The sequence below is a fragment of the Struthio camelus genome, chromosome 6, assembly GCF_040807025.1.
Source record: "Struthio camelus isolate bStrCam1 chromosome 6, bStrCam1.hap1, whole genome shotgun sequence".
NCBI lineage: Eukaryota > Metazoa > Chordata > Aves > Struthioniformes > Struthionidae > Struthio > Struthio camelus.
This window is the reverse complement of record NC_090947.1, coordinates 9,170,176-9,194,606: the sequence shown is the minus strand read 5'-3', so window position 1 is coordinate 9,194,606 and position 24,431 is coordinate 9,170,176. Positions and strand designations below refer to the sequence as shown.

The window sequence follows — 24,431 nt, the reverse complement described above, 5'->3', positions numbered from 1 at the left end:
TTAACAAGGTAACTTTTCTAAGCGGTAACAATTTAAGGAATTTGCTTGCATGCTTTCTGTATCCTAGCATCAATTATGTGTTTCCTTAGGCAGTTTAAGATCATGCTGGCATACAGAATTCAATTACTTCTGTAGTACTTCACGTGATGCTCTAAACTTGCAGAAATTTTCTGACCATAGTAGCATGTGTGCCCAAGTAGGCCAAGAAAGCATGCAAATACCTAAACTGAATGAGTCAAAATGCCCAGCAGCAGTGTACACACACAAGCACACGTAAAGACACGAGTACTTATAGCAGGTGCCCATCTTTGGCTACACCAGAACTTAGTTTGCGTCCTCCACTAGGAGGAAAAAGTTAGTGCCTCAGTGAGCTCTTACCACACCATGGACCATAGAGGCTGTGAGTCTCAGTAATGTGCAAAATATAGCAAAGACATTGCACTCGAAGGAGACTGGACAGTTTTGCAAGCTGTGTGATTAGAATTTAATTTTAATAGCGGATAGCAAGCTGGTAAGTTGATATCCAGTCTCCTACGACATTGATATCCTACGTCAAACAGCAAGACGTTACAAAGCGACAACAAAAGTTAGGTGCCACCTCCCCAGTATCTGGCTTTATGTGGGGCATCAAGCAAGGGGCTCATGCATTTAATTTTAACATTGGGCATATGCACCACTACCGCCACCAAACTGACATGCAAAAAATACACAACAGGAATTAATAAATTCCATAAAACTACACACCAACCCCAGGATTTTCTACTTTCTGTAGCCCTGCTGACTACTACTGCTGCTACAATGTTTATACCTATACTATATGCAAGGTCTGCTGGGGGTTTAAGTGACTAATGGACGTGTCCAAAAAGCAACTACCCCTGCCTTGGGTACCAGTGCCTACGTTTTGGTAAAAAAGCATGCTTAAGAATTGCTGGCCTCTAAAATATTACTATATTAACTGTTTAATCACTTCCTTTCTGAGTGCTATACTAACACTCCTTTTCAGTTAGGCTGACGTTACTTCAGTAGCTCAATCCACCTCTGTACTACCGGTAATTTTGAGAGGAGCAATTTTTTTTTTTTTTTCAAACACTTAGTAGGAATTTGAATACAGCAGCTTAATTGAATGTGAATTAAAGTCATCCTTCAGTCTGTTTATCCTGCCAGGGAAAAGGACACCTGCCCTTTTTAAACAGTGTCTGGCACACTTGAATTCAAACGCTACTGATGAGCAACTATCAGTCCCCTTAAAGCAAGTCATTAGTGCATGCAAAAAAAATGCAGATGATGTAACTAGTCCTTCTGCTCTGGGGAAACCATCATATTGCAGTTAAAATTGGAAGAGGACAAATCATTACAACCTATACTGAATAAAATTCCATTACCTGAACTTCTTAATTAAATCAAGAAGTGGATTTTTTTAAGACCTAATACAAGCTACGGAGGAAAAGATGCATTGCTGACGTCCCCAATACAACGCTTCTAACCAAACTGTTTTGACTTTTTCTAATCAAATCTTTTCTAATCGGATCTCCATCAACACAACAGTCCAGCAAAGAGTGCTGCGTTCCACTGCAGCTCTGAGAGCACCCATGCTTTGGGACAACAGTCGGCATCTGCTGGGCCCTCAGCATGCATTCTACTGTCTGTCCAAACCGTAACGTCACTGATTTTTCTAGTTTCATCCAGCAGAAATACATACTTTGAGAAATATAATACTAATCAAACTATTCCTTCCTTCACTTAGGATGTTCTGCTAACACTGCTGCATGAGAGAAAAACAGCTGAGGAACCAAAAGGACGTTTCAGACGATGGCCTGAAGTAGCCTCTGAAACGCTGAACAGCAGGTCACGTCCGTAAGGCAAAACAGTACACACGTATATAACAACTAAGAAAGAATCCACCTTCTCGTTTCTGCGATCTCAGCACTTAACAGAGGTAGGCAGTCAGGTAGTGCCCTGCAGAAACCACAATTCTACTCTGATTTCTTGATATGCTATAACAATGATTTTTATGCTCAAACGAAGGCAGTAGTCTTACACTTGCTGCTTTGTAGCTATGTACCACAGTAGCACAAAGTCCCCTTAGAGCGTTCAGGCAGTCTTCATAAACAGCTAACCTTTAAGCATGCTTCAGTAAAATTTTATTGACTGTGGGTCAAGCATGTCCCCAGGGCCTGCGTTTATAACCTGGGCCGTATGCAGGCCTGCTCAGCCATAACCGTGGCGCTGAAGGGCAGAGGTAGGACGGCTGGGCTGCGAGAGCTGCCCCTGCGGCGCTGCCCTTGGAAGCAGCACGCTCCCAGGGGGAAGCACGCACCTCCAGCACACTGAGACAACAGCCCTGCTTTGCGCTAGTGCCTGCTGCAGGCTGTTTTAAAAATTGGTCCAACAGAGCCTAAATGACATGATAAATTAGTATCTCCCTTAGCAATCAATAGAATTTCAGTGTCTGAATTTTGTACGCTTTTGTAATAAAGTTGTATTCTACCTTTTTAAAAATGGTCACTAGGGCCTAAAAAGGTACATTTAAATGCACGTCGGATACGATTTTTAATTGTTACTGGTCTTGTGAAATCGTCAGAACAGAATAACTATAAGCTTTTTAAGCTTTTGGCTAATTTCAGTTACGCTTTTTTCTTAAATACTTAAGTTTTGAAGCGGGACTTCCTTGCCTGTGTCGTCACATCTGAATCGTTTTCCTGTTTTAACCTCTCAGAAAACTTCTTAGACTTTTTTCAGCTGCATATCACAGCTAGTCTCCTTTAAAACTCTCCTACCTCTATCAGAAAAAGCAAATCTGCTATCTTGAAACACTGCAGTAAAAGAAATACTGTGTGGGGGACCTAAATGATACTTGATGCTGTTTCCTATTTCTTTGTTTAATGCAGAATCTACTACAGAACATTAACTTCTTTTGCGCTTAACATTTTAAGGCGTACTTAAATAACAAAGTTCAGCCTCTGTCTGGAATCCAACAAGAAAACAACAACAAAAGTCTCTTATCTGGATAAAAGCAAATTTACGGATAGTCCTGAATCAGAGAAAAGCATACCACACTGTAACGAGCTACAGCACATGACTGTCTCTGTAACATGATCTTCCTTTACAGATGAAAAATATTTCAGAAAAGGAATATTTCATTTTTCAAAAGGCTAGATAGATGCAAGAAATACCATTCTGTGTTCCTCTGCCTCCTCCCCTCTCCCCCCAACTAATAAGGAATGTGTTTATACAATATCTTATTGCTTGTGAGTCTCTGCCTTCTTTGTGTGGTCATTAAAAAAAGAAAGTTTTACAAAAGTATTTAAAGACTAAAACACTGATGTTGAACAAATCTCTTCCAATAGCCAATGTTTCCATATGCATTCCTAAAGCAGGATTCAAATGCTGAAGAAGGGATTAAATTAATGACCTTTTGCTGTAAACTGATGCAGATTAACAAAGCAAAGAGCTGAAATTAGCATCTTAAAATAATATGTTGACCTGCCATTTATTTTATCAGTTTGAAAAAATGAAATAATATCTCAAGTTGGACTCTTTTGTGTAGGTAATGACTGTATCTGAATCACTGTATATGCTTTAAGGAAATACTAGTAAGGGACAGAAGCATACTTCCGACAAAGTCTCCATTAGCATTCTAGTACCTTATTTTGCAGAAACTTGTGGGGCCTAAACGCACCTGCACAGACCAGCTAAACATTTCGGACCTGTAAGGACTGAGTAACTCTTTGGTCCATCTGTTAATTCTCAGGTAAAAACAACAGCACTACTCCTCTTTGGCTAAGAACCAATTGCTGGGAACAGAACTGTGCCTACAGTCTACTCTTCATCCTTCTTTATCAGTCACTTCCACGTTCTGATGACTGTAAGGAGGAGGAGTCTTTCATGGGTATTTTACATCACTTTTACCAGCACTGCCTCTTAGCAGTATTGCTTAAAGTACCCAAATTTGCCTTAATAATGTTGCACTTCTAAGTCAGCAACAAAAAGCATTTAATTGACTTACTTTTGCAAAGCTACTGCAAGCAGTATAAGGGTACACACCCTTACGAACACAGGCCCCCAAGATTAAGACTGCAGCCAATGCAGCGGCCCCAGGTAAGAACTACTCATAATAAAATGCCTTTCTTGCACCAGTGCTGTATCGAATGTTGCATATTTAAGTCAAGTCTTGTGCAGACTTGCTGCATTGAAATGAATTTCAGCTCTCATGAATGTAGTATTTCCGTATACTGCCTGGCACCTTTAAGGTCGGTCCTGACACACGTAGGAGTCCCTTGCTGCAATCTGAACACCAACAGCTTTAAAAGGACTATGCAAGGCTCTGCTGAAGTACAGTCTACTTCCTAACAAAGTTTCCACATGCAGCCTGTAACTCTAACCCATCAGAAGTATTTAACGAGGCTCTGTGCCCCCTAAAACTTTGTCAGTAAACTTTTCCTTCCTTCCTATTCTCTCTGCATATTAACTTGATTAGAAGACTTAATCTAGGATTCATTCTTGAAACGGGAAGTTTTTACTGTTTCCCTAAACTTGCATCAAACCTTCTTTTCCAGTTCCCCTTTCACCCCCTCCCCAAGCCCCCCACCCCACCTCAGTTCATGAACAAAGTTTGCTTAGTTGCAGCTTACGTTTGATTTGGACTTGACACCACAGTACCGTATGTACATATGAACATCTGACAACCTGTGAAACAGAAATCACATCTCCCAGTTTGTAAAGCATTAGCTACCTTCTCTCATAGCTGTAGAGACTAAACATATCGCTTGCTTAAAAAGGAAAAAGTTAAAGTCCTCTTTATTATCCTCATCTGTCCCTCCAGATATATCTGAAGCAAAGTGTTAGAGGGTCTAGCAGCCCTCTTTTGTATAAAAGTCTTTTCAGTTCCCCTCTGACCCCCAAGAAGAAACATGCACTTCAAGCTGTGAGCTAGGCCAGGCCAGTGTATTTGAGGTTCTGCTACAGAATAAACATTTATATCTTGCTCTTTTGAGAATACTAACTTCAAGAGACTTTTCTGATATGTGTCTTGTATGGGGATAACAAACTTCTGTGTTTGGGCAAACGAATAACACCAGGATGCAAAGCAGAACAGTTGTGAGAGTAGTTTAAGCGATGGGAGCACAAAGAAGAAATAAATGATTAAATATTGCATTATTAAAACAGGAAGGATTATTGTAAAGATCTGTGTTCATGCAAATTCTCAAATGTAGATGTGCCCAGCCTAGGTGTACCCAGTCTGCACCCGGGTATACCACTCAGACCAACACTTAATGCAAATGTTGGCAGGTGCTGCAGCACAACTCTAAAAAAGCTTCAGTCTAGGCCAAAGGTTCCTATGGCACAAGAGGGCTTAAAAAGATTCAGAAAAAAGACACTGCCTAAAATTTAAGGTTTTAAAATTGCAATGACTTGTACTGTATTTTAAAAAAATTACCTGTTGTATTACAAATATATTACTTCGGGATAAGCACTAATCGCTGTGCCCGTTGTTAAGTAAAAGACATACATCTCTGATACAGGTCCAGAAATACAACCTGTCATTTATTTTTTTTCATTGAAATATAGCTTGGTTAATTCCCATGGAAACTCGAAATATCAATGTTGTTAATATTATCACTTTAAAAACGCGTGCATATAGAACTCTAATCTGTTTTCTCAGTAAATCAAAAATTTTAACAGGAATGTTAATACAAGGCTTGCAGAAAATTTGGCTTTTTTTTTTTTTTAAAGCTAATTGCAGTAAAGTATAAATAAAATCAGTTCTGCAAATGAACTACTTCGGTATTGCTCATATGCTTTATTTAGGTGAAAAGACAACTTTCTCCTCTAATCTCTTATCTACTAGGATATACCAGAAAAGATTCAAATACGGTTCAAATATGTCACTGCATATTCTAAAATACATGCTTCATTTGAATTTCTGTCTCTGAACATATATGTGAAGCAACACATATAAATACTAAAAAAACCATTATCTCACTGTTTATACATTTGGAAAGTATTATCTCAGCCATTTTATAAGAAACAATGGAAAAGAATACGGCTGTATTAAAAACTATTTTGCTAAGAGCTGCCTGTAGTAATGTACAAATACTGGAGGCTGCCTTAGAGATAGTTATAAATTAAATTATTTGTGCAATAAATGAGGAGAAGCTGTTAGAAAAAAGATACAACAGCTTAAGGTAGGTCTATCTGCAGACATAAAAGGCCAATAAAGAGCATATACCAATGATTTAAAGAAAGGTAAGACTGACACGTATTTAATCTTTCCCATTAAAGTAAATGAGGTGTGGTACCTCTGTGGCAGACTCCCCGGCTGACCCACCTGCACTGCAGCTCCTGCGTGTGCCAAGGGGAGGACCAGAAGACGTTTGCAGAAGCAAGGGCAAACCCCGTTTTCTGTTCTTGGCTGGGCTAAAAAAAAGACTTAAAAATATTTTGCTTCTAAATGCCTATGTAATTAAGGCCACTGGACACTGTCAAAATGTTAACACTTTAAAATAAGTGAGGAAAAAAAACCCACTTTCAGGTGACCTTTCATAGCGAATTAGCAGATAAATATGACCTGACTACTATTTTCTGTTTTGATAACCTTCTTAAGCAATTAGAGAATAATTTTTTTTCTTTTCAACTTAGGCGTAGAATATGAGTATAGGCTTATTTTTCTTCAAATTGTTATTAAAAACCTGATTATTATGGAACTAAGATTTATTGTCGTATCATGGCTTAATCGGGATTCATATTATTGAAAAGCAATAGCAACTTGAATACCATGAGAAATGACTTGTTTTTATGTTTACCACTTTTACGATTTGTAAGTTTAAAAACACTAGTTCCAAATTTAGATCCTTTTTAACCAAATATGGAGCATGAATGTAGGTAGATTTGACCCTTAAAAAAAAGGGGGAAGGGGGCAAAATTAATACCTCTTGTACAAGACTCCCTCTTAGCTTTAATGGTCACAAGTGGAAAGATTAGTATGCTACTCTTGATAGTTATAAAATATATTAAACTAGAAATGAGTGAGAAATGTTTGTGTTTCAGGAGACAGTTCAAGATTTCAAAATGGTCTCTCTCTAATCTTGAATTGAAATTAAAAATATATATATATCAATTTGTGAATTTGATATGAATCAATGATAATAATAATTGGCTCTGGTACTTCGGAGACAACGGTTTCAGTAACGTCTTTGCTATTGAAAACTACTCCTTTACTGCCATCACTTGGCATTTTCACATAAAGGTTTTGATTATAAAAAGCTTATTCGTTTTAAAGTACTACTGTATTCAGAATCAACACTTTAAACTAAATACGTATCTGTTGGGGTTTTTTTAACCCCTGGTGTCAATTCCTGATAAAAGAGAACCACAGCATTACTAACTGAAGGTGGGGAAAAGAAAATATTACCTTGCTTATTAAATGTTAGGGGGAACTCATGAGAGTTAAATTATTTCTCTTATTGATCTTCAGCTTTGCACCCTGATGCCATCTGTGTCTTGAATCCATTTCCTCCTCCCTCTCAGTGCATGCATAGTTCTTTCTCTTTAAAGAAGTTTGTTATAGTTTTGTGTTTTTTAGCTTACAAATCTTGTAGCAGGAACTCAAAATTTAGTGATGTAAGCAAGAAATAGAAATGCCATAGCCACTGAAGAGAAGACATGCGGCATTGCTTACTTAAAGCCCCATCCTGTCCCCCCAAGGACAATAGCTGCTACCAGGATGGCACCAGCGATGGAGCCTATTATAAGATTGGTGGCACTAGGACCTGTGATAAAGCATTATGGGAAGAAAGACGTAAGAACCAACCACTTTATTCACAGTAAGTGAAGCAATTGAAGGGTAGGCAAACAATTAAAGGAATACAGACAGCACACAAGGTGATGTCTCTAAACATTTTCAGTAGGCCCAACTTACTTTGATAGTAAGCATGAACAAAGCTGTTGGTCTCTCTCAGTCCTACTTTAACTTCTACCATATGTAAAAATCTAATGTTAAAGCATGAACTCCATTGTGACTTACTCCATTATCTAGTAAATAAATTGTTAACTGAGGGCTCTAAGTTTGTAAATAATTCCTTAACTTCAAGGAAAAAGTATGAATGCGGTATTTTTTTTATGCCTACAGCAAATGCAAAGAAAATCAAAAGCCTGTTTTTTTCATGTAGATCCTGAAAGGTGGTAGATATTTTAATTTGAGCTGAGAGCATCTAGCACTACTTGCTAATCAGAGTGCAGAGTCCCTACAATTAACATCAGTGCTAGATTTGCAAACAATAGCTTGACAAAAGCAACAGGACTATGTAATAAGGAACTGAAGTTGAAATAAAAGCTGTATTCCCATTAAATTTTCCAAACATCAAAGAATCGAGAAGCTCCTTAACAACAAAGTGGGGAGGGGTGGAGTAGGAAAAAAGAACAAGAAAAAAGTGGCACAGACTAGCTTTGTGCAATTTTCCAGAGATAGCGAGAGAACACCTAAATGCGAAGTTCATAATTAACCCTTAAGTGATCTATGTACAGAGGGTGGAGGAAAACAGACAGTAAGGATCACTGTTTTACCAGTGTAATTGCTTAGAACAAGAATTTCCTATTGAGCAGCCTTTGATGTAAAGCTAATTGCATCTGAGTTCAAGGCAAAATGAAACCAACACAACAGTTCTTCTGCAGCATGCTGCACGCTCTGTGTTCACGTGTCCAGGATTAGCCTCCAGAAACAGTTCTTACCTCCTACCCCAGTCCTCCCAAACCAACACTTCTACACCACAACAGAGAAGTACTATTCTAACTATTCTGTTGCTGAGTTTGAACAACTTTCAGAGAGCTGGTATAAGAAGAAGAAGCATCTAGAGACGGCAAAAGAAAGAAGCAGGGGCAGCTGCAACAACGGAAAGCCTGAAGCAGTTAGGTCAGTATCACAAACACCTTCTGCCCAGTCCCAGACACTAGAAGAAAAGAGTACTCTGGGTTTGAAAATGCATCAGTGACCTAACTTCACTGCATGCATTACAGGTTTCCCGTAGTCGTGCTTTTAGATACCAGATTAGCCAAAGGAAAACCAAGCTCGCCAGGGGTTTTTTTGTAACATCCAGTGGTATGAAAGAATTACTCTGCAAACATGTCATTAACTGGTTCATATAAATATCCATTTCAGGGACTGAAGAGCATACAGACCCAGCTGAAAGTCTGCATGATATATCACTCTGAATTAGTATACACAAAAAATTTTCTTCCCCTCATGCTTCAGAACAAAAATCCAGATTTTTGCCATGAACTTAGGTTGAGTAGTACACTGTTTATTTGAGGAGTTCACAGGTACTTCAGGAGGACTGCTTGTTTATTCGTTTCAAACAAGTGTAGCAAAATATACATTCTCCCCAGTCCTTTCAGACATTTGATTTAAAAATGGCTTCCAGCAATTCCTACACAAAGAGCGTTCAGGAATATTAGTAAAAGACAGACTAAAAAGAAATATAGTGAGCTTTACATATATGAGCAGTGCACAAACTTGACAACAATAATGAAAAGATCATTTTTCACAATTTGGAATAAGACATCGTACTTGGACTTACCTTTAAAGTCCCACCTGGCTATAAATCAACAGTAATAAGCATGGTGGAGAGCAACAAAAGCGCCATTTCATAGGCATTATATTCCCAATTAAGACTTTCTTTCAACAGTTAGCAGCCTAAAGAGCTACTGTATCTGACTCAGCAGTACCGACTTTGGCTTTTCTTTATTAGCAAAAGATTGAAAACACAGCAAGTATTATCTATAACAATTTTTAGAAGCCTTGAAAAATTCTAAAGCTGATTCCTTGCTAGCCACAGAATGCTATTTTCCCCATAAAAGAGATGGCAGGTACTAGGATTAGCTGATAGTAATGTATTCATAATTTAGATAAGGAAGTACCAAATGGCCACTTTTTAACCTCTCCTCATAGGAAAACTATGTTCCCTGGTTGTTAATTGTTAGGGGCGGGGGGACAGGACGGACACCACACTGTTTGCTAGGGCACATTCATTTAACAGGCAGTTTGGACTTTCAATCCAGGACGCCAATACTGTTTTTATTGACTATAAGTATGGAAGAATTCAACTAAAATTGAAGCAGAAGAGGATAACGTACAAACCAATTAGGTTTAGTTAAGCAAAAAAATAATGAAATCATGCTAAATGTTAAAGAGGTTGTGATAAAAACACTTTTCAGATCTTACTCATTTTTATAAAGCGTCATTAACTAAAGAAGTGGCATTCATTTTTGACACAACAAACCATTGTGAAACATCAAATGCCTGTAAATATTAGGCAATCTGCTAGAGAGTAAAGGATAGATGGCTGTGGATAAAGGCATGCCTGTTCCTGTGGAATAATTTAAAACTATTTCACAGTATATTGGGAGTGGCAGTTCATACAAATGCAGAGAAACCGCTGTTTTTCCTAAATTGATTAAAGAAACGGGAAAGGCAACATTCAAGGTAAATTTTTACTTTTATCAACAAGACTATAATCTAATTTCAAGATTTCTGTGAAAACAGAGCTGGTGACATGCTTATGATTACTAAACATCAACTCCTCCTTGGTTATGAGGAGACAGTTCTCCAGCTGAGGAGTTCCACGTTTGAAATATTTACAGACAGTTAAGAGGAGTGCTGGGAAGTTGGGAAGTTGTTTTAAAGAACATAGCAGACCGTGCACATGAAAGTACTTAAAACAGTATGCAAATAATTGTACATGTTATTGTTTACCTTGCCTTAAAGATGTGTGCATTATGTTTATCAAGCATATTAATGAATTTAGATTATTAATAGAGTAGGATTTAGTTATCAGTATGAAGTGCACTTTGCATCAGATTGTTATTTTAGTTAGTAACGTTTATGAAAAAAATATAAATAAGTAGCTTTCAGCCAAATAAACTTCTCTGGTCACTGGACTCAGATGCAGATTGGAAGTAAGAGAAAGGTTTTAACAAGCACTGTACCGGGGGGGGGGGGGGGGGGGGGGGGCAGTTTCCACCCAGACTATTGTGATGTACAAAACTCGAGGAATTTGTTCCCTCTTACCTCCTGCTGCTATAACCCGCAGGCACAGGTTAATCAGGAGCAAGCCTCTGCACGTGCCTAGTGCCCCCCAGCACGCCCCCATTCCTGCAAGGCACTCTCTGCGTGGCATGGCCAGTACTCCTTGCTACCGTGTTCTCTCTAGCCATCTCTGAAGACCACGATACAAACTCTACTGAAGGTGTTAAAAAACAAACCAAACACACCTCTCTCTAATTTCCATGGACTTTAGATTGTTCCCTAAATCTTCATCATCATCAGACAGACTCTACAAGAACTAAAATGCATTGTTCTGAAATTCTTCTTGTCGTAGAAGAGTTGAGTTTACTACAGATTGCCCTGAAAGTTAAAACAGACTACAGTTTTTTTGATGTTCTCTTTTCAAAAACCTTTCTTCCTTTTACCTATCACTCTGCCAACCAAATCCTCCGGCTTAAGTCATCAAAGCCAGATGTCCATTTCAGGATGAAATCTGAAAGAAAATGATTCAGCCATATCATCCCACATGACTGCTAAAATACCTTCATAGAGCATTAAGCTTAAGTATTTCTACCATGTGAAGAAAAGTCTGGAATTGACAAGGGAAGTGGGGAGGGAGAAGGAGGAAAGGCAGGACCTGGCATTCGGGCCGTTCGACATCGCTGTAAAAATTCATCCCAACCTGGTCAAGTTTCCAACCTCTGAAAATTCTGTCTCCACCGCTGCCCAGACGGAGCAGGCAGGTGATGAACACGACCTCCCCTGCAGCCGTTGTGCTGCCCACCAGGGACCGGAGGGCATTAGGAAGGCAGAGGGTGGTTGTGCTGCCTCTGCTCTTTCTTGAAACCAAGGAGCAAAATGCAGCAGTGGCTTGACTTGGAGATATGCTATCTGAGGGAACTAGAGGACTAGGAAAAAAGACTGATGGGGTCCCTGAAAGAGCAATGGATGGAAACAAAAAGAAGGATGAGACAGGTAGTGGCTCATAAGACGAAAGGGGAGGAAAAAGTGAAGAAAAGCTGGAATTAGAGCAGAAGGATAGAAGAACAAGGACAAACGGTCAGGGATGTCGGTCAGAGCAGAGTGGAACTGTGACAGGAGGCAAGGCAAGATAAAGAGAGAAGTGTAAGCAGAAGGCAGAACTGTCCTTAAGCCTTAGTAAATACTCTACTCCAGAATACCCCTACCTATAAATATTCTACTCCAGAATGAGTCCCGAACCTCTACAACCTTCACAGTCTTCATTTTTTTTAGCCAACAGCTGTAAAACTCACCAGGAAAACACAGATCTGGTCTATTCTCAAGTAGATGGTCTAAAGACCTTCTTTCTTTTATTTTTCTTGAAGTTCTCCACTGTGGATGCAAAGGCCATCTATTCTCCTGAAAATCTAAGCTGTGCGGTCCATGTAACCATCCAGTTCAGAAAAAAATGAAAAAGTTAAAGGTAGGGTTGCAAAATCAAACACACAAAATGCTGCCTATTGGAAGATTGCCTAATTGCCTTAGCCTTAATGAGAATAGGAATGCTTTTTCAGGTAGTCTGATTAGACATCAAACTGTCTTGTTCCAGCTCCCTCCTTCAGAGAGGTGGCAATGTCTCATGACAGATGTTTTTAGAAGATTGGTGATACAGTATTAGAAACACAGTGAAGTTGGAAATGTCAGAAGAGCAGAACAACAGCAGTTTATTCTGCAGTTTGCACTGTGTTCTGTGAACACAGAATAAAGAGAGTTCATTCTAGTACATAGTGACGAAACATCTCTCTCATTACCTCCCCATAATTATGAACAGATGATAAAAATACACATTGCTTGTACATATTCTCTACAAATGAATTCTGTGCTACAGCATTCTACTGCCTTGAGGTAACATAATCCTAACCACAGAACATCAGAAACTTTACTGTAAAATTAGCTATATACACACTCTATTTTCATCAGACTTTACTTTCTCAGCCAGATTTTGTGACCCGCTATTAGACTGGAAACCCCATGGACTGGAATAAACAGTTTCTGAATTATATCAAATAGTCCAGGTTGCTCTGAGTCCATTTTGCAAAATAATGATAAGCTTTCAAATTTTTCCCATTATTTTTATAATTTGGGGTAATGGAAACATTTAGACATTTAGTTATATTGTGACAATATAAAAATTCACAAACTTCTCGTGTTATGCCCCACATTATCCCAGACAGGAGAGGGTTCAACACTGCATGAGCAAATCACATGACACAGACACAGTCAAATCACACGACAAATACGGTCACCACATGACAAAGCTAATGGGGTAATACACAGAGGGCTCAGGTGCGTACGGTTACCTCACACACTAGGCACCAAACATAAAACTCAAACTAAGAAAAATGCTTACTCTATTCCCCACCCTGTGCCTCCAAAAATCACCCCCAAGGCCAGAATGGTCCCTGCCACTGCACCTATTAGCCTGTTAGTTGCCATGCTCACTGTGTGGAGGGAAAAGGGAAGATTTTTTAAGGAAACCATCACAAGTCAGGTATGTCTGAAATGAAAACATGAAATCATTCCTCAAAGGAAAATTCTACTTTGCAATCCATTCTCTGTCAAACAATTAAACCGCCTAACAAACCTTTCTTTACTCAACTACTGCAGCTCTAAAAATTCTGAAATGTGCTGTATTTAGCTTTATTTGGATACTTGCAAATACTTCAATGAGAAGTTTTCCTGTAAATTTAAGACTATTTCTTTTAGCTTGTGATTCTATTGCATATTTACTTAAAAATTCTCGACCTACTGTTTCTTTAAGCTTAAAGCAGCCCAAGTGTAAGCAAATCACCAAAAAGAAAAACTTCCTTTTGATCACCAGAAACATACTGTATCCATAGTATAACTAAACACGTGAAAGCTGTTGGTTTGGAAACAGTTCCATTGCAGGAAAATATTGTTTTTAATTAATTCCATTATTAGTTATGATATTATTTTGTTACGGTATTTATATATATGACTTTGTATTTATCTCTGTCTTACCAAAACACCAATTTTAAACAGAAAAACCTACACTAGAAACGTGCCTCAGGCAACACCCAGGAATTTCAATGTTCTCACAGTCTCTCGTAATACCTTTTTTTCATTTTGAAGGAAAGTCTTGTGAGAAAAACCATCTATACACTTCCCATGCTATAAAAGATTAAAAATACAATAGATTCATTCAGTCATAACAGACCGTAAGCAAGCATCTGAATTTACAGAGAGCAGCTTCTTGGTCTGATGGGAAATTTTCTAAGGGACAAAAACTTCATAGTCTTCATGCTGAGGAAAATCTATTTTGAAAGTTCTGGTTCTTACCTTTTTTCCATTTCATAAATATACACACATCGACACACACACACACACACACACACTTAAGACATAAATTTTGTTTTAAAACAAACACACACCATCCCACTAGTCAAACAAGGGCCCGATTCTGCGAATGGAATTGCACAGGAAGAAACTGGTGCGCATATGGAGTCCTACTGACTTCAGAACTAGCGACTAACACTAGCCTAGTGCAAAGTTTCTGCAGCAGCCAAAAACTAACAGCAAGAATTCCTTATCCTCCCAAAACAGCTGCCATCCTGAACTGCTCTAGTGTGGGTACCTGCTGGTACAGGATACAGTAGGTTGCTGACTTTACACTAACTCGAGACTCATGAATTAATACCGACATAATTATGGACAGCTAATTTTTAAATCTTGAAATACAGTATGGAGGGAAAAGCAATTGATGGATGATGGAAAGGTCTGGAAAAAAAAACAAACAAAAATGCAACAGGAGCAGCAGTCAATTATCAATTTTCATAACAATAAATGAAGAGCAAGAAATATTTGTTAGCTATACATACTCGTAGTAAGAAAAATGCAGGGACTGATGGTGTGAAAACTGTTAAAACAATTATTTGAATGTTCACATCATTCTTTATAACATCTCTCTAAATAATTATCTGCTCTTGTGCTGTTTAAGCATTAGGTTTCAACACTAATTAATCACAGTAAATAACTGAAATCAGAAGAGGTTAAAGCCTTGAAGTGTATAACACATAAAAGTTATTGACTTAAATAAATCTTTCTTCATCAAAGCACCTCGCAATGAAGGAATAAGAGTCTAGTTTACTTAAGTGATAAAATATCAAAGTGTAGCAATTCCAACAGAAGTATTTAGTTTACTGCAAAGAATAGCTCATCATCAAGAGGCAACTTCTAAGAAATAGTCTTTCTTCCTGTACACGGTGTAAGGCATGAAGTAGATGGAAGGAATTTGATACAAAAAAACCAAAAACAGGCACCAAAAACAAAAACAAGCAAAGAAAACAAAACAAAAACTATAAAAGAAACTGTGTAAGCTATAGAAAGCTTTCCCAGGCTCATGTTTATGTTCTTGAAAAAATATTAAGGGGTAAAAACTCCCTCTTGCGTCTCTTCAGCCCAATCCCTCAAATACCTGAACTGTTGAAACTGAAAGCAAAAACGTATCTGTCAGATCAACCCTAAATGACAAGTATCTTAATCTAAAGATGAAAATAAATCCAGTATTTTCTAATATGGAAAAAAGAAAAAAAAAAGTACACCCTCAGTGCAATACTTAAAAACTTTTTTCCACCTTTCTATTGAATCTGGACATGGTTCGATTTCAAGAATGAGAAAACTGGAAAGATTAATCTATTCCACTTGAAAGAACTTAACCTCTTGAAAACTGATATATAGGAAGTGTAATAGCCACAATCAGCACTGCACAAATTGAAGGTTTGATATCAGTTCCAGCGATGTGGCTATCCATTCTATCCAGGCTTTATTTCATGGATTTGTCCTGGTTTTGAGAGTCAGATTACACTAATCCTAGCATGTTCCCTAGAATTCTGGTCACACTAGATGTCATTTTGTGATGCTGCATTTAGTTTAGATGTGATGTTCTTACAACTGAATCTATGTTATATTTATCTCAAAGAAACTGAGTATTCAGCTTCTGAAACGTCAACAAAACGCAAACTTAGGGCTACGGAAAAACAAAGTATTTTGGTTTATGCCAGAGATTTATAAGCTGGCATATGACACAAGAAGTGCTGGTAACAAAGGGAAAAAAAATCTTAAAGAAAACAACTTAAATACCTTGGAGCTTTACAGAACTACAGAAAACTATTTCTGTATCCTTTCTGACAAAGGAATTCTTCTTTTAGCATGCTAAAAGATATGGTATCAGCTGTCAGTGTTCAAGCTCCTATACTCATTTCTAGGTGATTCAACATCAGTAAATTAATATAACAAAATAAGTAAAAATAATTCCATTCTTTTAAATTTGTTCTTTGAACCACTTTGTAATATAAATTTATTCTGCCTTTTTCAGTGGAGTCTACTGAAAAACAGAGTCCAAACTTTATGTCTCTTCCTACTGGCAGAAATCCATACAGATACTATTCATTTAAGACTTTGTCCCCTTTATATATTTCAGCACTGATGTATTAATTTTCAGAAAGATATTTCCATTCTGAAATTACAGAAGTTAATTTGATTTACAAAAATCCAACAAGATAAAAGTACCTTCTTTGATATCCTACTTACAAACCTTTTTACAGAGGGAATCTTTTTTCCTACTCACAGCATTTGGAAATATGCAACAAAAAATTCAAGTGCTCTTAAATGTCACAACAGTAAACAGTGCTCTCCTCATCCACACAGAAAGAGAAGTACCCAGCTCTATAGTGCTCTCTTCTCGTTTTTTAAAGAGTCTGTAAGCAGCATTCCACAGTTAGGATGATTTTTTTTTTTTTAATGGGAAATGGTATGACAAGCAGCTTTGTAAGTTGGGGCACAACTGGGCAACGCTAAAGTGAACCATGGTAGGGTTAGGACTCAGGAGGTACCTGCAAAGATTCCCTAATACACATATGGACTGTTCTAGAGAGCTTCCTTCACAGTGGGAACTGGTTTTAAGATGACGTCTTCAACAGCCTTTTGGTAAAGGTCTACTGGAACCATTCTGGCTCAGGGGCAAAAGAATAAGGCACACAAGACAGAACTGGAGCCATTATGGAGGTACCTACCAAAATTCTGCTCTCCCTTGGAAACCTGGATATTTTAAAGAGCAATCAGTTACAGTCCGCACCATAAGGCCTACGTTTTTAAACTCCTCTATCTTCTTTCAGTCAGCTTTACAGAAGAGATGGAGGGATCCAGAACTGGGACACAGCAGGAAAATTTTACTTGGGTCTCTCAGTTGTTTATTGGTAACTTTATCTCTAAACGCGTAATTCTGGATAAACGTAGTCTGACGTCTGATAACGTCCTGCTGACAGGAAAACATGAAAACCTTGGAGAGTGCAGTCCAAAGAAATCCTTTGGCAGAGAAGTCAGAGAGAATCTCAAGTGCTTTTCTTCCTCTTTGAGAAATGTTTCTGACAAATTATTTCCCCTAATAGCTCCTCTTTGTATTTCTACTTCATACATAGTTGAAATATCTACTAAGTACATAAGAGTAAAAACGCTAAGCAATAATGGTTGTAAGAACAGCATAAGTCCTTAAATCGATTATTAATTCCTTCCCATTGAAATCTGATGCCAAGAAACCAAGGCTGTCTTCACTGGGGACATCCAATTGCCCCTTTGTTGTGTCACAGTTCTCTGAAACAGCTGAGAACAACTAAGGGAACTGAAAATCTCTGGTAACAGATACGTACTGAATTCTCATGTAAAAAGATAAGGACTTTGGTCAGCTTCCAATTCCAAAAAAAAAAAGATTGTAAAGAATGAAGAAAAAGGGATGAAGAAAAAATCAGGAAGTATATATATTTATCTATTGAAATCTTCCCAATAGGTAAGCTAGGAAAATACAAGTTTTATCAGTTCTCAAAGCAGACAGACATATATCATCTAAATGAAGTGAAATTTTACTATCTAGTTCTAAACAGGACTGTACACTATTTCTCACTAATTCTACTACCATGTACCAACAGAAAAATGTCATAATTATTTGAAAGAATCTAAAACTGAAATCACACAAACCCTTGGGTCCTTCATCCTTCTTGTTACCGGTATCCCTGATAGGATCATCAATGCTGCAGTCTGTCCCAGCCCAGGAGAAATTACAAATGCAAGTGGCTTCATTACTACACACCTGGAAAAGAAAAGAAAAAAAAATGACAGAAATTGCTTTTTTACCACATTTTATTAAGTTCATTTAACATCTAACTGGGTATTTTATTCACAGAATAAAATGTATCCACTTATGTATTTTAACAGTAACACTGAGTGTTTAGAAAGAATTTAATACATGAATAACCTGAAAGTTTGCTTTAACCCTCTGAATGCGCTCAGATGCTAGCAAGCGAAGCTTTCCACATGAAGAAGAACACGGAATGTGTTGCTGAAAGAAGTGATTAAAGAAAAAAGCATGACATGAGAAATAGACACAAAACAAAGAATGAAGTTTTGATTATGGGATTAGAAGGGAAGTCAACCATTAGAGATCAGTTAAGCATGTCTTTTAGACGCTGGAACATAACGTCAAGAAAACCCATAAACTAAGTAACCTACACAAATAACGATGAGAAGTAAATAGCACTTGACTTTTTTTAATTTAACTTTTAACCCACTCTGCACCTTGAAATATTCAATGAAAAATCTTCTCTAGAAAGATGAAGATAAAATGCATTTTTTGACAGGTTTGTTGAACTAAAGTATTCTTTTAAAACTGTGAATCAGAATCATCCAGAGCAAAAGAGATGAAGAAGCACATTTCTCTCATCACTCATACCACCCTCCAAAAGTGCCAAGAAAATTTCGATATCCCTACTATTTCCTCTACTTTCCAATGAAAGTTTTTCTTCTTGAACCCAGCTGACTTTCCTTTGCGGGGCTCAAATTCACTTTGCATCTTTAATTACACATAAGGAAAAAATTTTCTTGCATATAATCTAGCCCTTTAGGCAAGTATCTGTAAGAACTGCAGCAGTCAGTTGAATCCCACAGTGGCTCCTCCTCTCCTTAAGGAAAACGTGAAGTATAGCTAGCCTAAAATGGAAGTTTTATCAATATTACAGTTAAGACATGGAGTAGTGAACTTGTCCAGCAAAACATCCTACCATCTAGACTAATGGACTTATGGACAAAATGATAGATGCAATGTGCCTGAATGTAAAATGATAACTTGGCATATATTCAAGAAGTGTATGTCATTTCTGTTGAGGTCCAATAGTTTAGAATGTAATTACTCAAGTCACCAGCTATAACTGCATAACAAAAGAACACTTTATAAAGGTGTTATTATGCAGGAAAAAGGTTAACTGAAGAATGGCAAGTAGCTTAAAATATGGATAATACATTACAGAAACTCTTTAAAAATAACTGACATCACAGCTCTTTCTAGCTAGTAACAGAAACAACACTTTGGATATAATTACAGAACTAGGTTAAAAACCTTGCTTCCTGAAACTTTATCCATACTTCTCATGTTGTAACAGAATGGCAGTCTTCCAGAGAATCTAATGTTTGTTTTCAGGAGATCAACAGGTCCTAAATATATTTTCAGGTAGAGAACTCCACAAAGTATATTAAAGTACGGTATAGCAGAGACAGCCAAAGAGGTTTAGCCTCTAACATGCAGTACAGACTCACCCCATGACCAGAACAGACTTTTCCATTAGAACCAATGGGACAGCTGCTTATGTTCAAGGACTGAATTGGCAGGCACTTTTTGTCCAGACACATCATGTGAGGACCACATGGAGCTCCATCTTCCACATAACCTAAATCGGTATCATCATCTAAAAGAACATGAGCACCACTAGGAGAAACAAATTTTAAGATATTATTAGTATTATGACTACAATCTTTTGAAAGTATTAAATATGTCAGTCTAGATACTAAAAACCTCACAGCTTTCTCTCTTCCAAGCATACAAACAGATTGAATAAAGTTATAGTCTTTCTGTCTGTCTGCAGCATTGAGCAAGTATTCAAGTTGACAGACTAAAAAGAAATCTAGATAATGACTTAAATACTCAAAAAGGGCACCTTTGTTTTTTTTTGTTTTTTTTTTTAATCAAGTCTTTGATGAGCCAAGGGTTTTTTTTAATGCTGCAGAATCCTTTTGCTAGAAAATGCTAAACAAAACTTCCCATGGGGAAAGAAGTAACCAAAACAAAAAGGGAAATAACAGAAGAATTAAAACCCATTGTTCACTCAGGTTCTAACTATGCAAGAGAATGTTCTTAGCATGACAGTGATGTTGCCAATGTCTTTAAAATACAAATGCAGTATTGTGCATGACAGTAGACTAAAACCACTTACCTTTAAAGGATCTGTAGCTTAACCTCTTATCCTGCCACAACTCTTCACCATGCCCTCCCCCCTCAGCCTTCACTTTCCCTAAAACTATTTCTGTGAGAATACAATACTCAAAAAAATTACATTTAATACGTGGATCTTTGGCAACTACAGAGAACATTTATTAATTTATTTTTACAGAAAAGCCGTAATGCTGAGCATTAAACTCTGGCCATGAAATTCTGCTCCTGGCCCAGAGAGAGTAATCAGGAGGGCAACCTATGTTTCACACACTTCAAATATGGAGTATTAGTCTTTTTTTTTTTTCTTTTCTTTTCTTTTTTAATCAAAAGAAAAAAATACCACTTTGTTTTAAGTTATTAGTTACTTAAAAATCATACCATTTTACATTTATCTCTATCATAATCTGATTAGATTTGACAGAGAAAAATCAGCTTGTAACACTGCATTATTTTCTTTTACCTGCAGTCCACTATGCGCCCTTGGTGATAAAAAGAATTTGGGATTATTTCTCCTTGAACTTGACCAACTCGTGGAACTTTAGTAAGATTTGTGCAGAGCAAAAAGCCACAGAAAACATCACTGTAAAATGAAAACATAAATCAAAAAGTTACTGGAGTAATGTAAAGTAAATTTACAAAAAGAAAGACTGATAATGCTGCTTCTGGTCACAATTAATAACATATTACTGTAAGTGGGTGATACATTTTCAATATACAACACAAATATTATTTGGTGTACATAATAGTATACATCTGACATTAACCAGCAAACATTAATGGCAAAGGCAGAAAAAAGTAGTTGTTTAAACTACTGTGCCAGAACACAGTATTTACTAATGTTGGCATAAACAAAAATTTATCTGTGCTCTAAAGACCATATAATTAAAAAGGGGCTGAAATGTACAAAATTTTGTCATACTAGACTATATTATGGTTCTTTAGTAACTTGGACGCTGTGTGCTAACGTGGAGTTTGAATTTTTAATTGCATTTTATTCCCCTTGCAGGACAACACTTCAACCATAATGATACTCACTGATATGCAGCGTGTGCATCTGAATTTTGCTAAAAGGGCTATTTTATCTGCTGTCAATTTATATGTGCAATCCTTGTTAGCAGCCTATCAGCTTAAAATCTCTTGCTCTAATTGTCCAAAGTCATAAAAACAGCTGGAAATGGTATTTGTTAAAACTACATAGATTTTAAGTGGCTCCTCAGCTAGACCGTATCTGTGCATCTCTTAACCGACAAAAAAAAAAGCTTTTCTGCAAATGAGATTCACAATATATATATACACACCAGCAGAGCAGTATTCTTTAAACGACTACAAAGAATATCCATTAAAAACTTATCTCCTCATGATCCTCTCTTAAAATTTAGTCACATAATACCCAAACAAAATATAATACCATTTTGACAAACATCAAATAGTTGAAGAAGAAACAAACCATTCAGAGACTGAATTTGTTTCATGCACACTACAAAATTAAAAACAGTAAATAAATCAGGAGAAATTTAAGTCTATTCATGAATGAACACTGACACGAAAAGGAAATTTAACCAAATATTCATCCAGTCATGATCATACACAATGAATCAGCCTTTTTCTCTATAGCATCCAAACGTCTCCTAAGGTCAGAGATGGCTCCTCTCTGGCCTAAATAAAGGTTGGAACAAACTTGAAATAGCACAATCTGGTATCAATTCCAGAGCCATTTCTGCAAGCAAAACCAGTGCCTAACATTTGCAACCCAATTCAACCCTACCAAATCTGAGGTGTCTGTATATTAGGAACTTGTGACTCTATGCTGCCCTGTCCCCCAGCTCCTCTGAAAGCCTTAAACTGACAGTGTATCTATTTGAAAACTTGGGTGTGGGAAGTTCTTTAGAACGGCATTCTTGAGTCACCCATGGATTTTTCAGAGCTACGGAACGTTTTTGAAATGGAAATCTTGTGTTTACGTTAAAAACAACGTAAAACAAACTGTTGAAATGATCATGAAAAAAATAGAAAATATTAGACCATATTAATCTTAAAAGGCAAATCATCTCTACGAAGCTGAACTTACTGTTTGCTACACTGAATCCATCGGTCTCCATCCTTCCCACAGTTTCCCTTTTTTGTGCCTTCTGTATTGAGCTTCTCATAACAAAATTTGTCAGATCCTGAGGACTCTGTTGATGAAGAAAGGAAAAAGGAATGTACTGTCCACTGATGACCCAAGAGCTACAAAAAACTCACATAATTTCTTTCCCAGCAATTTTCTATATGTTTTAATACAACATTTTAAAATCTAACCACAAATGTATGTACACAGATGGTATTTTTCAGTGACTACAGTGGGAACCTAAAGCAAATTGAACTGCTGGCACCTACAGACAGCTTTTCAAAAATAATCCCTGATGTTTAATATTTGCTTTGGATTTTATAAAAGCAATCTCTACAGTGACAGTCTGTACAGTATGGTCTCCACTTGAATATATCTAATTTTATTCCCATTTATAACAGTTGCCCGTAGATTTAAACTAGTTGTCTTCACTGCGATTATTCCTGATCTGTACTTCAGGACAGCAAAAATTTTTATATATGACATATACCATGAGCACCTTTGTGACATTAAGTTAAAAAATTATTTATTTATTTTTTAGGGAGGTCACAAAGAAAAAAATGTTGAACAGTCAGACTGTGATTTCTACTCCTAAAAAGGAGCACATGCAGACTTTCCAAACTGATGACTTAAAGTCACAATTATTTACTAACAAACCAATCTGATTTTTCAGAAGATAAATTAGAAAATAAATGAAGAAAAGCACCTCAATTACATAGAGGAAGATAAAATGTTAAAGGTAAATAAGAGTGGTTTCAGTAAAATGATTGTACAGAAGACAATCCAAATAATTTAAAATATCACACTGTGTAAGATACAAAGAAATTAGTTAACAAAAACATCTATTCTTTTAATATTATCAATACATGTGTGAGATGCCAGCACATAGCTCAAATAAAAGACGACAAAGAAAGCACTTTCGCCATTCAATTTTACATTTATGTAGCATAAGACAAACAATAAATGGTAAAACACACCCCCCACAAAGATCCTTCTATCACAAATTGGCAATATCGGCAGCAGTCGTTATATTTAGAAAAAAACACTCAAGAAAACATTAAGTGCTAATGTACAGTGCAGCCTGATAGTTCTGCTCTGCTGCATCGCAAAGTCATTACATAGAGCACTTATTCCTTCTCAGATGCAAGCAAAATTCATCACAACTATCATTCTATTTTACTCCACACATCTGGGCTTAAATTTGTACTATGTATATTTAAATCCATACTAATGTACTAAGAATGTACTAAGCTAGACCTGGGATTAACATAGGTTTTTTCCCTGGCTGTAGAATGATTTAGAAAAGTGAGGCAAGGCAGAACATCTTTAGCATGAACCACAGCTAGGATAAGGAAATAAGCAAACAAACAAAAAACCCTCACTCTTCTGTTTTGAACCATAAGAAAAAAAAATCCTGAAAATAAAATATTTTTTCCAGAAACATTAACTCAAAGTCACCAATATTTTGGTACGCTTACAATTTGCACTTTTGCACTTTTGCACTTGGCAATCACGTCACAGTTTGTCATTGTAATCTCTATTCCGCTAAGCAGAAAATTTCAATTGAAAGTAGCAAGAACAAAAAATAAAAACACTAAAAATACAACTGCCTAAAAATACAAAACAAAGGAGAGAATGAACTGGAAATAAAATATATTTAAGGTTGTTAAATTCAACCTACTAGATCCCCAGATATATTTGCACTGATTATCTCTTGTCTTGCATTCTCCATTATAGCAACGGCCCTAAACAAAACAGAACATGTTAACAAGGAGATCTGAACATTGTTTCTTTCCCTTCCCCTCCCCCCAACACGTCTCATTTTGATTCTTCACCCACATAGTGGGATGCATAACAGCTTTCATGAACTGGGTGGCTGTCAGAACGAGAGGACACATATTGGCCCAGATCCTCAAAGTATTCTAGTGTCTAATACTTACTTAAATTTCAGCAGCTGCTTTATACTTCTCACTTACATAGCTGTAAAGAGC

The 24,431-nt window shown here is 37.0% G+C and overlaps 2 protein-coding genes across 19 annotated transcripts in view; one reads left to right on the top strand and one right to left on the bottom strand.

Annotated features, from left to right (window-relative positions):
- DYTN (dystrotelin) overlaps positions 1 to 4,600 on the top strand; it is a 60,723-nt gene extending 56,123 nt beyond the window's left edge. Inside the window, exon 18 of one of the 3 annotated variants that reach the window (XR_011141809.1) lies at positions 1,745 to 4,600. The gene's annotated coding sequence lies outside the window, so the exon portion shown is untranslated. The remainder of the gene's footprint in view (positions 1 to 1,744) is intronic. The other 2 variants (XR_011141810.1, XM_068948081.1) reach the window with 2 other exon arrangements.
- The window catches only part of ADAM23 (ADAM metallopeptidase domain 23), an 85,626-nt gene that overhangs the window by 3,372 nt on the left and 57,823 nt on the right, over positions 1 to 24,431 (bottom strand). For 4 of the 16 annotated variants that reach the window (XM_068948066.1, XM_068948067.1, XM_068948062.1 and 1 more), the window contains exons 20-25: positions 24,122 to 24,185; positions 22,402 to 22,507; positions 20,794 to 20,913; positions 19,661 to 19,829; positions 18,050 to 18,161; positions 7,679 to 7,769 (exon numbers count right to left, since the gene is read on the bottom strand). In XM_068948066.1, the coding sequence (XP_068804167.1) occupies positions 7,679 to 7,769; positions 18,050 to 18,161; positions 19,661 to 19,829; positions 20,794 to 20,913; positions 22,402 to 22,507; positions 24,122 to 24,185 (662 nt within the window). The other 12 variants (XM_068948076.1, XM_068948077.1, XM_068948074.1 and 9 more) reach the window with 6 other exon arrangements.